General features: G+C 37.8%; 1 protein-coding gene across 1 annotated transcript in view; it reads right to left on the bottom strand.

Annotated features, from left to right (window-relative positions):
- LOC107097986 (5-hydroxytryptamine receptor 2A-like) overlaps positions 1 to 16470 on the bottom strand; it is a 120900-nt gene that overhangs the window by 24361 nt on the left and 80069 nt on the right. Inside the window, exon 4 of the mRNA XM_015395403.1 lies at positions 1076 to 1276. Within this exon, the coding sequence (XP_015250889.1) occupies positions 1076 to 1276 (201 nt within the window). The remainder of the gene's footprint in view (positions 1 to 1075; positions 1277 to 16470) is intronic.

Below are 16470 nucleotides of genomic sequence, written 5' to 3'. Positions count from 1 at the left end.
TGGGGTGATGTGCTTTACTTTCTTAGTCCTAGTGAGGACACGGGCAGCAGCGTTCTGAATCATAGACAGGTTTCAGATATTACAGGCTAACAATGGAACCAAACGACCCATTCATCGGTTACCATTTGCATGTTTCCAAGCGATACAAGGCTTTGCCTATAAAGGACTCAAACTCACTGCGGATCCAGACATTTGAATTGAGAAAGCTTCCTGGAGAGGTGGCAAAACGTCTTAAAATCTTGGAAACCAAGTCCAGTGGATATTTTTTGAATTTTTACGGAATGACTATGACCTGGATGATTATAAATTTTAATATCATTTATAAACTGATATTAAAATTAGCTTTTCATTAGCTTTTACTCAGCTTAAGCTGCAATGCAATAAAAAATGGACAAAGATGCCAATCACCTGCTTTGCAAAAATGCAAAGACATATCCTAAAACCCTTTAGCTGCAGCAAATGAAAGCCACACTATTAGCAAGTTTACTGTAATTTGTAGTTCCATCTAGGCATCTAGATATACATTTAGAAATCTACATCACAATTTCAAGGTTTCCGATTTTTTTGACTGGATTTATACAGAACTGCATATAAGTCAATGTAGCTAATTAGACAAGAAGCCTCATTTTATCATCAATGAGGCATAAAATTATGTTTAAGAACAATCTCTGATTATATTGTGATAACCTAGACTAAATAATGTCTCTTCACTGTTAAGTGAAATAACCCTTTAAGCCTCTTTTAGGTCTCCAAAGAGAAGCACCTTGTTTGTCAGATTTAATCGCCTGAGCTCATTTGTTCTGACAAACAGAAGAAAGCAGCCTTTAGTGATAGTTTCACACTGTGACACAGTGGGAGGGAGGGCCATCAGGGTCTCTAAATTCAACGGATTTCTTCCTCCTGACACAAACATGCAAATGTGTCCTTTATTGATTCTGTGTAATCTACCAGATGATGCTCCGAACAATAGTTTCATTACATCATTACAATATGCAGATTCTGGTGGTTAATACCCTTTGGATGTATATGTGTGTGACTTTTACACATTAAATGTCAAGTTTAAGAGCATGCTGACCTATTGATATGGTCCAGACCGCAGCGATCTTCATCATGGCTTTGGTTCTCGAGTTGAAGCGGCTGTGCTCAATGGGGTTACGGATGGCGACGTATCGATCCAGGGAGATAGCACAGAGGTGCATGATGGAGGCCGTGGAGAACAGTACGTCCAGGTAGATCCAGATTGGGCAGAGGGCACTCGGTAGAGGCCAGGCATAGTCTGGAAGAACAGCAAGAGATGAGCAGATCATTATGTAGTCTGGTCAGTTTATCCCCAACTGTTAGAATATTCTGATTTCCCTGCTGTGTCTTTCTCCTCCCAATGCAATAGGCAGTGCTGACTTTGAAAGAAGCCGACTCATTACAGTCAATCCATTGTGAAATACCGCTGAGTGGAGCTTATCAAGGTTAGCTGACTATTCAGGCTTAAGATACTGCAGGGAGGGGTTCAAAACGCCATCATTATTTAGAGTTCATTATAGCACTAAAAGGCTATACTTTTCATTCACTTTGCAGGGGACCAAAAAAAAAACAAAACAGATTTCAGATTATTTGCCATTATCATCACAAGTATTTTAAAATAATAGAAAAACATCAAATATGATATACACAGGTTTCTGTGCCATCTGCATTTGCATTGTCGTGTCATATCATGTTATCTTGAAAGATAGTCCTCGGTGAGACTTGAATAATGATAAATTACTAGCACTGATATTTAACATTGGAAATATACCAACAATGATACTTAATGGTTCAAATGTAGCAGTTTTCCACATTACAACCATAAGATTCAATGTTTTTACTTGGATTGCTTGTCACAGAAAAACACAGAACGAGAACATAATTGTGATCTTAAAGTCATAAAAAAAAGCCTAGACTTTGACTGGTGATAAATATGCATTCACTATTGTACTCTGGCTGTATGGTTAGGATTGTTATAGTAGAGAAAGGTAGACCTCTTTTTAAATCTATTTAAATCATTTAAAGCCTCTGCCCCAGACTCAGATCTTTGCAGTCTCTTACATTTCGTTTGTCTGGAGCAGTCCTGTAATAGTTTTCCCCAATATTTTGTAGCCAAAACACTCAGTTTTAGTCTTAAGTGACCAAAGCTTTTTAAATCATAGGCTTGTTGTCTCCCCTTCAATAGCTTATGGTATTGCTGTTTGCCTCTCCCTGCCCTGCATAAAGGCTTATTTACATTCAGAAACCAGGTCGTCTGTGTGTTTGTTGCAGTGAACGCAAATATGTCTGTGACACTCTGGTGCACCTCTCCAAAATTGTAGGTAAAAGCAGACAGTGCTGCAGACAGGAGGCCTCTCATTGGTCAAATCTACATCCACTTTACACGTATTGCATATTTCCTGTTTGGTACCTATTTGTTTTTTTTTGTATGACTTGTGGAAAGCGACTTGTGAAGTTGGACCAGCTAGAAGAGCGAGGTGCTCAAGAACGCTGGGACCCTTTTTCCACCTTGATTCCCGCTCTTTTTCGCCCTCATGTCCCTCCGTAGTCGCACAAACTTGGTCCTTTTGTTTTTCCTACTTCCTCACCGCCTCGGCCGTATCTAGACCCACAGCTAGTTCCTGATTGTCCCTCTTGCGTTTTGGCATGGAATAATATAGCGCAGACCACCCTTCAAAATCGGACATAAACCTAAAATATCTGCAACAAGTTCAACACACTGCTGCGAGAGGATAACCAGCCCTTAACTCTGCTAATCAGAGTGAGCAGATACACCTGACACTCATATAAATCATCCTCATTCCTCCTAGCTGTTACTCTGCCTATTTTTAACTGCCTCTCGCAGTCATTTCCCACCGGAACGTCTACTGCTTGGCCATTTAAAGATCCCTCCAGTGAAAGTGTGCACTAGAGCCTGACATTTTTTCGGGAATTCCTGTGGGATTCCCGTGAGATGGAATAGTAACTAAAAAAAACGAGGATCGATGCCAAAAAATTAAATAAGATAGAAAGAAAAAAATCCAGTACTGGCGCCGCCATTTTGTAGTTTTTTTCCTTGAAGCCTACACTATAATGCGAGTCAAAAAAAACTACACGACCCAAAAACCAACAGTGAGTTTTTCACCCACGCTCAAAAACAACAGTGGAGGGACCAACAGTTACTACAGTTAGAAACAGAAACTTAACTGACCCTTCATAGAAATTCAGATTCAATGTATTGGCAGAAATATTATTGAAGACAACAAGAATGGGAGTGGTGCAGGAGCGGGAGTCATTCTGAATGGGAGCGGGATGGGAGTGGGAGTAATTTCACCAGGAGTGGGATGGGACAGGATTTAGATTTCTACTCTGGCCCGAGATCGGGACGGGAAACAATTTTTTTCTGTGGGAGTGGGACGGGACAGGAGTGAAAATCCACTCCCGTGTCAGTCTCTAGTGGGCACCAGCCTTTCTGCTTCCCTGTGCTCACTCTGCATTCACTGTTTTTTTTGCTCCATTGTTAATAAACACTGTCTGCCCTACAGTGTTCCTGTACTCAGCTGCCCTCACTGGATTATCATTGGCCAAGAAGTTTTGTCCTGCTTGTGACTGTTACCAGTTTGTTCAACCAGCCTTAGGTCTGCTCAAAGCCTGCTTCAAAATGTCACCCATTATTCATCCGCTTAAAGCCTGTTACCAGTCTGCTGCAGTTTGCCTGCCGGATTTAGGTAGTTATCAAAGGTTTCTACCTTCATCTGTCTCCTCAAGTCGTCGACCTGTCTGTTCAGTTTGTCATCAGCTTGTTTTACCATCACCTGCCTATTAAACCACGCTACCAGTCTGCCTGGTAGCAAGTTTGATTATTACAAACTTTCAAACTACTTTCAAAAGTAGCAGAGTATTAGGCTGATTATTGTAATTTCTTTTTTCTTGTCGCATAAAAGCTGGCTTGTGGATTGCATAACAACATTTTTTTTTTCTACCAGAATCTCTCCCCTTTCTTTTGGATTACTTCAGCTCCCCTAAACCCTTAATTGGATACCCAAATTAACATTTTTAATACCATGCTGATCAGTTCTGATGGATGTTAATCTCTTGAAAGATTTGCTGTTGATGCAGACTATTTTATATTTTCATCTGATGGATTCACCATTATATATTCAGCTTGGGATTTGGTTTTATAACCAAAACCTGCTGAAAACTACGCAGCTTTCTCCCTGACTTGTCTGCTTTATTTCTTTGGTCTCCGTGATGCTGTTTTTTCTCTAGTGGTCTTAAAAAACAAACAAACCAACCTCTGAGGCCAAATCATTAATTGCTTCACCTAGATTCAGTGCTCTAAACAGAAATTTAGTAAAAATGACAGATAAGAGTACTAGTTATATTAAACAGTATGATATAAAAGAGAGCTAATCAGAAAAACCTGCTCATACATCTTGATAATTTTTAATCATGATCAAAATTGTGTATCAGTTTACTTCTTTTTGACAATTAAGTACAAGTTGTGGTTGATTATCACATAAAATCCCAAATAAATATAATGAAGTTTGTGGTTGTAACAAAGTAAGACAGGGTTGGCTTTCGGATAAGAATTGTATGATTACTCAAAAGGTCAAGGGTTTCATAAAGTGCAAAGCCCACTAGTCAGTATCATTTCTAGGTCCCTCATTTGTATAAAGAAGGCTGCTTTTTTTGTAAGATAATCACTGATCCAAATATCAGTGCATATGAATATTTCTTCAAGGCGGTGTATTTAGGAAGAGGTAAAAAAACGTCCAACTCCTGCAGACACATTTTTTTCAGTAACACTAAAAGTAAGGCTTCCACAGTTCCAGTATGAAATTCCCAAACTAATTTGGGTGCAAGTTTGCATCTCGGGTCACTGCTCTGCAGGTTGAGTAGTTTGAGTCACTGAGAATAAAAATCCTTCTCCAGTAGAACACCAGGCCATGTCTTCACTGACAGATCACAAACAAAACAATTGAAACTGAGACAAAAAGTGTTATTTTAGATAAACAAAGAGAGAAATAAATCATCCACTGCCAAACTTGGATACATTTAATTAGCTCAACAGGTCTGCTGAGAGGTGAGCTGCCTTTGATGTTAATTTTATACCTGTAGGAAAAAATTTAAAGCTTGTAACTGTTGAAGGAAAATGGTGGTTAAAAGTCACCTACAATTAACCATATCTGACTAAACCGCTCCAAGCGTGAATGTTTCATTAATTCCCTTATAATCACTGTCACAGCTTTAGCCAAGCGTTTTACATTTGTCTTCTTTAGTGCTGTGGTTGATGTAGTATCCGTCACTCATGCCTCTTAATCATGTCTTAAATTAATATCAGTGTCTCCAAATTACATGTGTCTTTAATATAGCGTTAACATTCATAGCTGGGACTCCTTTTTTCAATCCCTTCAGAGCAGATAAAGTTGTCATTGAGCTTTTCACTTATAAGCAGTTATTTTCAGAGTCAACACGGGTGAAATTATGTAAGAGATGATGATCAACAACTCTTTTCTGTTCAGTTTTGTCCCTTTTCGCTTTCAGAAAAGTTACAGAATCAGCCTCCTTGTGTCCTTTCACATTTGTAGCTATTTTGACAAGAAAAAAGGCTTTTTTTGGGAGAGAGCAAAACCTGCAACCATTTATACACATATTTTGTATTTTATTTCAACTTCTATTCTGATTACTGGGACAACGAATGTGATTCATGAGATGCTCATATTCCGAGTGGGAGGCAGCTTGCGTAAGTTGTTAGAGGTCAAAGACATATCGGAGGCACAGAGGGACACCGAAGCACAGGAGGTGTTGAGCAGCTGGCTCAATCTAAATTTGGACCTTTATTTGGTAAAAATGAGACACCAAGAAAAAATATTTCCAAAAAGTACTCTTTATCCTTGAAAGTTTTTTTTCCCCAATTACTGAAGCTACAAGCACAAACTTTGTTTTATTTTTGGTGGTAAACCTACAGAATGGTGCAAAATATCAAATCCAATAAGTCATATTTGACTGAAGAGGAACAACTTTGACTCACTGTTCATAGTAACACTAACATAAGTAGGAAAGAAGTAAGACACAAGACAAAAAAAAAGAAATAACAGAACTGTGAACACTTGGCTGGGCTGCTCAGTGTAGCAGCGTGTAGCACTGCTGCCTCGCAGCAAGAAGATTCTGGATTCAATTCCCGGTTCGAGGGGGTCTTTCTGCATGGAGTTTGCATGTTCTCCCTGAGCATGTGTGGGTTCTCTCCGGGTACTCCGGCTTCCTCCCAGTCAAAAAAAACTCTTGCCACAGTCAAGAGAAGTTCTCCAATATTACCACTTGCATACATTAAGCTCACCTGTTTACACCAATCCTTTTTTATCATATACTATTCAGTAGCCTTCGCAGAAAGTAATAATATCACCCGTTTCTGTGAGGTCATGTAGTCTTAGCCATATTTGGTTGCTTTGTTGTAAAGCACTTTGGGTACCATTTGGTTATTGTAAAGGGCTATACAAATAAATTTGATTTGATTTGATTTGATCTGGGTTTGTAATTTTCCAGGGCTTTATTTTTTTTCGCTGAAAGTTCTTAATTAAATCTAGACTTTTGGAACAGATGTTATGCATTTGATCCATTTGAGCAGATTATCATTACAGTAAATCACTTTTTGAGATTAGACCCAAACATCCAAATATACCACTGTGAAACATGGATATCTAATTATTCCACCTAAAAGGAATCAGCTTTTATATCAGTAAGCCTTTAAAACATATTATATATACACACTAGGGACTAGTATTTGAATGCTTTTGTTTTCTCAAATATTAGTAGTTAATATGTCCGCAATGGATGCACTGCTTCCTGGAATGACTTGTTTAGATATTGTTGGTAATAGTGTGGTCTCATTCATATTTTATCTAAAGATAATGGCAACTATAAGGCAATTTGTGTTGAGAGTTATTGCCGTGATGTCCTTCAGATTGGCCTTTGCTTTAAGCCATAAAGAAAAAAATGTTTTACATAACAACTGATTTGAAGTTTCTAAAGTTTTCTAGACATTTCTAGATAATTATTGGTTTTACTCCTACAAAAGATTTGGACATGTTAGTGTATCCTTTGTTCCCAAATGTCATTTGAGGTTGATGGTATCTGGAGCTTAAATATGAGGCAGCATTTTTTTGTCTTCCTTACACTAAGAGGGTCTGGGGTTAAAAATCTAGCAATGGATTTAGGTGTCTGGAGTTTGTGTGTTCTACCAGTGCATACATATCCTCTTGATATTTGGGCATACGGCAGCAGTCCAAGGACAAACATATTATGTTTATTTGAGACTATATTTTCCCTCTGTATTACAGCCGTTGTTCGTGTCTATTTTAGACCTGTGTTAGGCTGGATACAGGGTGACATTTACTCTGTCTCTTACCTGTTAACTGCTATAAACAGACACCCGCCTCCATGAAATTCTGCAATATTAACTCAGCTTAGAAAATAGATGGATCGATATCATTATTGTTTTTGGCATCATTGTTTAAATGGGAAAGCAACAAATTAGCTCTGTCTCAGGTCTGTCCTCTTCCTATTTGAATACAATCAAAAAGGCAGAACTCAGTTTTTCTTTAGGTATTCTGCTATTTTTATCACAAATATATCAGATGAATAAATGCAAAACTTAAAATGCATCAGTTCCCTTTAAAACATCTTACTTCTAATAAAACAGAGATGGCAATATAGTGATACTGGTAAGGATTATACAAAAGCAGGAAGAATATCTCTGCATAAAATAAATGGGCCGTCATTTTGTCATTCATCTTCTTATTCAATGATGGTTAACCTTTCTGGGGTAAGAATGAACATGCATCACACAAGACAAATCTAATAAAGACAATTTGATTAAAGGCTTCTGAACTACAAGGTGTCTCCTGTGAAGGTAAACAAGATGGAGTCTCGTGCTCTCCTAATATGGATTTGTTTGTGGGAGAAAATGCCAGACAGATATCACCGGCTGCTAACATCCTTGGAAATGTTGAATCAACTTTAGTGTATTTCACACTTCGTGTTTGTCCTGTTTTTGATGATTTATACTTTGTTCAACCATCTTTAACTGGGATTACAGCTGCAAGTCTTTTGTTGTATGTTTTTATCAGCTTTGCACATCTAAAGATTGACTTTTTATCTTTTATTTTCTGCAAAATAGATAAATCAGACTGAATAAAGAGCATTTGTGCTAGTAAATTAAAGTTACACAGAATCTGAAGCATTTAGTTGAAGTTCGGGTTGTAGCTAGTATATGGCTGAAGTCCGGATGGAAGTCTTTTCAGCCTCCAACATTGTTTTCCTTGGCTGTATCTAGCTAACTGTACCTGCTAAAGTGAAGCAGCTCAGTTTTTATAGGCTTTTATTTTGAAAACAAGCCGAATAATTTTAATAATGGTGTCACATACATCTCTTCTAGAGCAACCATTGGCCTGTTGGCTGCTTCTCTGTGTTATGCTGTCCTTGCATGGCCTGTCAGTTTAGGTTGAAGGGCATGTCTTAAAAGGTTTGTATTTGTGCCATACTCATCTAGTTTTGGATGATGGATTGAAAAGAGCTCTGTGAGATCTTTGAAGAGTGGGCTATTATTTTATAATCTAACCTCTCTACCTTCATCTTTCCACTTTGTTCCTTGGTCTTTGTGATGTTGTTTGTACACTGAAGTTCTTAAAAATCTGTGAGGCCTTCACCACATAGTTGGATGTATCTATATTAATATAGTTATAATAAATGTAATTTGTTATGCAACTTATATTTAAAGACATCTCAAAGCGCAACACTGATAATAATAAAAAGCACTAGACACTTGAAGAATGTAAATTGAGCATAAAATGCAATAGGTGAAGACAAATTCAATAAAAGGCTTTTTTTTAATGTTTGAAATTTTCCAATCGTGTGCGGTGCCCTCAGGTGACCTTTGTAAGGTATTCTATAGACTGGAAGCAATTCAGTTTATTTATATAGCGCCAATTCGCCATACATGTCATCTCAAGGCACTTTACAGTTCACCAGATCATACAATCAAATTCTTTAAAAATTTCTATCTAAGGAAAACCAGTTGATTGCATCAACTCATTGACTAGAAGGCAATTAAGCATTTAAGCAAAAAGTGTGATGTCCCCCATTATGCTAAGCTTCATCCTGGGAGCTTTAAGAAGACACTTTGAGGTAGATCAGAGCATACATATGATGTAAATGAGGAGAGAAGATCTTTGAGATAAGAATAAGTTATTTTGATCTTTTTTAGGTCCCTAAAGCCATCTGGAATTTGTTTTTGGTGTGTAAGGAGAGGAATGACAAATCTATTGAGATGCCAACTATCAATCAATCTACAAGACTTGTCTGTCACTGACACACCAACCTTCACACTTTGTCCCAAAGTAAAAGTTCCTGTCCTGACTGACAGGATATGAAAGGCAAATTGAGCAGGCTGATTGTAACTATACTGTATAGGACAATGTGTGGATGCCGTGTTGATGCTGTTGATGTCCAGATTCTTTAAAGACTGGAAATCCATGTTGGGATAGTTTTATTATTGAAAGCTTGCAGCTGTACAAAAAGAATTGTTGAGCTCTGTGCCAGGTACCAAAAGTGTTAGCCTTGAGCTAGCTGTTGGCTCAGCACAACAACAAAAAAAGACTGCCAGGAACAGTGAGACAAGGTGCCCAAGGCAGAAAAAAAGATGGTGGAAGAAAGCTGACAGCTACTGCAGCGGTACTGGCTCTAGGCCTGCCACACTGGTCCTGGGCCGCTAAATGGCTTAACTCTGGTTCATACAGCATAGGAGCAGCGCTGTCTGAAAACAATATTTTGATTTTTGGAAAAAATGGCTCATTATTTTGGCAGACATTTCAAGTTACCTATATAAAGACAGTTTTATTTAAATCTAAACCTCTCTGATTAAATCTGTTAAGTTTACTTGTGGGAACAGATATACTCAGCATATGAAGTGAGCAAGGCAAGGGTACATTAAATATATGGCACCACTCAATGACACAGAAATCACTGGACATTAAATGAAAGACAGAAACACAATAAAGTTTATGCAAAAAAACTACAATAAGATAATGATCTAAAAAAAACAGACATTAAAGATGAAAAGATGTTTTAGTTATTTAGTCAGATTCTTTGCTCAAATGCTGTAGTGAACAAACATAAGTATTTCCAGTCCTGACTTAAAGGAACCAACAATTTCTATACATCTCAGGTTTTCAGGGATTTTTATCCAGAGCTGAGAGACACAAAACACAAATGGCATCTCACATAGGTTAGTTCTGGTCCTGGGAGCATTGATTATGCAGGCTACATTGTTCTTACTTGACATTCCAGTCAGAAATGTACTCCAACGCTTTCTCAGTAAAAAACTTATAACACCCAGTAGGTTCACAATATAAAATAAAATTGTCATATTCACAGTTTGACTCCAAAAATATATCCCAAAATCCTATTATTATTTTTTTTTCTGCAGTGGTTTGGTTAATTTATTGACTTTGGCTTGGGAGAGTGGTTGCCTATTGGTTACAAGATTGTGCCTGGGTCCCAAAGGTTCTGAGTTCAAGCCCCACCCCCATCGACTTCCACTCTAGGTCCCCGGGCAAGACCCTTAACCCCACACTGCTCCCTGGGCGCTGACAGCGGCAGCCCCCTGCTCCCCAAGAGGATTGGCTAAATGCAGAGAGTTTTATTGTTGGACAATAAAGGATTTGTATGATTTGATTTGAAGTTGTGTGTCTGAACTGAGTTACTCCTATCAACACATTTTTTGGAAAAGCTGCTGCCTGATTAAAGTATTTCAAAGACCATATAGTCTGGTGCTGCAAAACGTTTTGAGCCCCCCAAAAATCCCAAATCCTTTATGAGATAGAAATGTGATTGACTAACACTTTATGGGGTGTCAAAACTTAAATCTCAGTCTAAAACAACACACAGGTTCCATATATATTTTATGGTCTTTAGCCCCTTTGAGTCCAATGAGCATTAATCTTGATCCGTGCATTTCAGATACCAAAAATACGGATTTCTTTCTCACCTGCATTAAGCTTGAGGAAATCTTGCCTCATCCACTCATTTACATTATGAACAAACTGATTAATGTGCTGACACAGAGATATTAAGTTGTTCATTACCAGAATGCATATGGTGGGAAAGGATGGGACATTTTTTCATAGACTGGGGCTTTCTGTGTATGGCAGAAATTAAATAAAAAATGGTTAAATTAACTTACACATAAAGTTTTATTGTGATAGTTATCATTTTAATCATTATCAATATTGCTACTACAATTAAATTATGTCAGACAATTCACAGTTGTGTGTCTCTCCGTATTTACGTTTATGTCGGCTCTATCTTTCAGCCTGCCCCGCCGATCAGTGCAGTCAGCTAGCAGCCTGATGGATAACGCTCCAAGTATAGATCTGAGCTGTATTCAAGTGTGTGTGAGCTCATTGCAAAGGCTATAGCTCTTTTTGTGATGTGGGTATTAATGAGTTGAGAGCAGGACTGGCTATCTGTCTTGGTAATGGAATCTGTTTGCGGAATAGAAAGACAGACATGTCTCTTTCTATTTTCCAGATTTTTTTTTTCTTCTTTAACTGTGTGTTTGTTTGTGGGAAACACTGATTACCACTGTGAGCAATCAGGAGCTGCAGTTTGAAGCAACAAAACAAGCCCAGTGTGAGGGAGCTAGGGTGTCTGTTGACCATACGCGGCCCATTAAGCAGCAATCAACCTTCCCTGACCTGCTTAGTATTCCTGAGGGATGCGTGACAGCCAAGGAGCAATGGCTGGATATTGAAGGCTGGACAAATTGTGCTTTGGATACAAAAGTGCTGGAAGGCAGATAAAAAAGCAAAGGTCTAGATCTTTATCTTCAGGGCTTAAAAATAATGACTGACCTAGTTGGTATTTTGAAACTGGTGCACAGTCCCAATAACAGCCTCGGGTCATTCTGCATGAAGTCTGCATCTTTACCAAGTTCATGTGTTGTTATCAACAGGTACTCAGCTTCCTCTCATTGTACAAAAATATGACTGCTAAATTGCCCTTAGATATGAGTGCGTATAGGCAAGGTTATATGGGCTGTTTTTGTCTAAGGTGTATCTGGAGATAATGTCAGGTAAAGGTGAAGTCAGTCTTCTTTCCCCACAAAGAATTATCATAGAAGCCCACCAAGTTAAAGTCGTAGGGAAACGGCTGTTCCAACATTGCAGTTCCGAATTCTCCCGACTGGGGCATGACACATTTACACGATTGAATTTGATTGGTTGTGTATCAAGAGGGCGGTAATGTTGAGGCGGAAGGTTTGCCAGCAAGTTTGATTGTGCCCGGTTTCTCGGAAGCATCATTGCTAACCCGTTACCAACTTAGTGCTAGTACGCTCCCATTGGGAAATTACATTGGGACCAAGTAGCACTAAATTGGTGACTTAGCTTAACGACGCTGTCAAAGAAACATGCAAGAGGAGGAGAGTTTTGTGTTGGAGGTCGTGGATGAGTCTACCCCGTCTACTTTCAATTGAGCGCTCACAGAGCTCAGAGTATTAAGTTAAAAGTTCTTTTTTTCTGTTGCTGTTGTTCAATAAAAGTAAGTTTTAAGATAATTTGAGGCGAGAACATTATACTTTTAAGCGTCACTATATTGCACATTTAATGCGTGATTTTTAAAAAAAAAATTCCGAAGTTGAGGGGACAGCGGGCAACCAGCGGAGCTCCGAGGCTAACAGCAGCCAGGCAAAGATTCTTATTTCAACCGTCGCATATATTAGCTGCGACATATGAATCGAGATGCTATGACCCAAACAATTTGATTGACAGATGACCGTTAATATATGTGATTGGCCAAATTTAGGTGTACAGGCTGACGTATAACTAACTGACCTGCAAAAGATAACGAAAAAAACACACAAATTTTAAGACAGGATATTTTTGAATATAGAAATAGATATAGCTTTGACATTTAAACATGATCTCCCTATGACGTTATAAAGCAAGACATGAAACATCCAAAGCCATTACTGATGGTCATTAGGAAAGAATTGGCGGCAAAGGAGGAAAGTAGGGCGTCACCCCAGATGCAACTGCTTGGAATCCAGTCTCCATAGCCCTGAGCCTGATGCACCAATATGAGAAATTAATTGTGAAGCAGTTTGATGTGCTTTTATGATTCTGTTCTTATCATATGTAAAAATGTATTTAGACCAAAATGACCTGTGCTATATCTATAATATGTACAGTATACCTTTCTCTGGGATTTGATAACTAGACTCCAAACTCCATGGCAGAGACATCAGCTCATGATTTCATAATTATGTTTTCACATGAATAATTAACAAAGAAATCCTTATAATTGGAAAGTAAGGCATTAACATCCAGTGCCATAACTGACTGTCTGGAGCAGAAAGAGGAAGTGATGTGTCACCCTAGTCTCAGCAGTGCTTCCTGCAGCAACTGGGTTCAACTCTTGCTATGGACATGGCTTATGAAGAAAGGAGGTCTGTAGAAGGTTTGCTGGGCTGTGGAGGTAAAATCAAAATGTGACCTCTGAAGTTGCTTAAAAAGAGGAAGATATAAATAAAGAAGAGGGCTGCTCTACATACTGGAGTGATATATTGTACAATGATTCAGATTTAAACTTTTTCTGACAATATGTACCAGTGACAAAACTAAGAACTTGTAAAATGATTCTGTTATACAAGTTGTAAAATGTAGCAGATGTTTCCATACTAAGAATTAACAATTAATAAAGGGTTTTGTGGAAAGGAGAAATACATGACAGGTTAGATATGAAATGCAACCGTATAAAGTTTGTGGTCATACTAAGGTTCAAGAGAAGCTGGTTCTATTAACACACAATAACAGTAATTAATAAATGATCAGAATTGTCGAATTGTTAAATGTGTAGATCTTCCATATGTGAAGAGCAGAATTAGGAAGTGTCTTATGTGTAGACTGGACCGGTTGTAGGATGACCGATAGACAAAATGTGGCATTTGTAGCCGAGACGATGAGGTGATCACCTTCATCTGGACATGCAGCATCTCATTGGTCAAAGAGATGGGTTCCTGTTTATGGACAGGTTTAAAGGGACAGGTCTAGAAACTTCTGCTTAGCATCTTCATCGCAGAAGATGAGGCAAAACCCATTACCCTGCAAGGTGGTTTTTAGAAGCAGAATGAAGAGCAAAGTGTTAGATTTAACTACAGCGGCATTTGAATTCATGCTTTTAAAAGAATAATATTTTTAATGAGTAAGTCTTTTTTCTTAATTGTGGTCTTTTTCTGCTAAGATTTTCAATTCAATTGAATTCAGTTTAGTACAATCACTTCATTTCAATTCATAAATTCTTGCAAAAGTCACTTTGGTCTCAGTTTTTTCCTTCTCTCTAACTAGTTTGAATTAAAAAATGCCATCATGACCAAAAGGTAAAATTTTGCTTTCATCATAGCTTAAATTGTTGTCCATGCCTGTTCCTTTTCCACTGGCTCCAGTTGGCCCAGCTCTACTCCACCCCACCCATTTTGAAGCATTTCTATTACCGTCTTTTTATTACCACCACTTGCTTTATTTTTGTCCCTGTTGGAGTAGGTATAATCAGAGCTGAGCAAGCTACAAAATTAAATAAAGGGGCAATTATAGTCTTTTATCTGAAAACCCATATTGTGAATTACTGTAAAAGACCAAATCACTGGTGTTGTTCAAATGGTAAATACTTTGAAGCAAAACAGAAAAAATGTATGTAACTTTGATGAACAATCTAATTTTTTCTTTTAAAAGTAACACTTACTTATACTTATTTCTGGTTTTAAAATAATTGATATCTTTGCTTTGGGACTCCAGTCACATATGCTATGATAAATATAGTGTGTGGTGAGAGCAGTTATTAACTGTATAAAAAAATTTAAAAAGGTCCTGTGTATGCTCATTTGTGTGACAATATACAGCTTTTATTACAAAATCTATTAGTTGCAATCAAATGCAATTGTGATTGATTAATTATGGACCTTGATTTATTTAGAAAATTCAATCCCACCTACAGTAGTCCCACCACTAGTGCTAAATGTTGATAAAACAGTCCTATCCCAAAAGGGATATAGCTCACATTTTGGTGACTCTATTTAGCCTTTTCTCAGTCATTAACTTCTTCAGCTCATAACTAAAGATAATTGTCAACAGAAAGATAAATCTGATGCTGTTAATGTAATAAAAAATGCCACCACTGCACTCAAAATAGCAAACAACTGAGGCCTTGTTCATGAATATGTTCTAATATGACATCAGCTAAACCCAACACACTGACTTGCACAAAAAAGGGTTAACTTAAAGGCAGTTTTGTCAACAAGAACACCAATTCCAGTTTCTAAAAGCTGCAAAAGGTTGACATGTGTTTGTATATAGCAATGAGAAAAGGTTTTCTCCTCCTTCAGCCAGAAGATAAATACAGTGATGGTGACATTTAAAGGTACATTTCTTCTACTTGTTAAATTTGAGACCTGGCTGAGGTTTTAGAGGAGGAAAGCTGGTAGCCTATTCAGGAAGAAACACATCTGGGAAGCAAAGAAATCCACTCAGTTCCTAATGAAGAAAATAACAACACTAAAATCCTATTACACTAAAAGGAGGGTTCATGCATAATATTGGCTCAGATACCGTCACCAAGACCACAAGCGGAAGACTGTGATGATATTGCAATTACCAAGCTGGCATTCTCTGAAAGTCAAATCAGTTGCTAAATAACAGTGTGCTGCAATCTCCTAGAAGCAATAGTCATTGAAATAATTACATAGAAAAATATTTTGAAATGATCACAGCACACATGTCGCAGTGTGCTGGCAGCAGCTGGTGAGTGGGTGTGTGCTTTGGAGTTGTGGTAGAAATCTGCTGTGAAGATTATTTAAATATTGGCTCAGATTAATAGGCAGAAATCCATCTCTTTTAAAATAGGCTTCTGCAAAAAAAAAATCAATCTTTTGAGAAGGATCTATCTGGTTCAGGAGAGAACTGATGTTTTTACTAGTAAACTATGTTTGATCACAGAATATTTGACTAATTTCATGTCAAACTGCTCTATCAATTCTTGATAGAGCAGTTTCCATATTTTCATACAGATTTCACATCTTTAAATCACTGAAAACATCGAGCACTACTTTCTACTGCTGGTAAAAAAAACACTTCTCATAAGTTTACATAACTTTTAGGTAAGGACATGCATCCTTACAGGAGTTTCTAAAACAGCAAAATCATGTGATTCTAAAACAAACTGAGTGGGCAGAACACAACTATTTCTATTCAATATGCATCTAGATATGTGTTTCCTCAGTGTTCATTTGATCATTCTACACTACTAATAACAGACATCAGTTGACACTAAGGTGTGGTGGTGCCATTCAAAGGATCAAGCTAACAGATAGCGCTTAGCTGAAATAATCACAAAATGTTACTGGATATTTATTATTTCATT

Source organism: Cyprinodon variegatus, unplaced genomic scaffold, assembly GCF_000732505.1.
Source record: "Cyprinodon variegatus isolate N-32 unplaced genomic scaffold, C_variegatus-1.0 Scaffold739, whole genome shotgun sequence".
NCBI lineage: Eukaryota > Metazoa > Chordata > Actinopteri > Cyprinodontiformes > Cyprinodontidae > Cyprinodon > Cyprinodon variegatus.
This window is presented reverse-complemented; position numbering and strand designations above follow the sequence as displayed.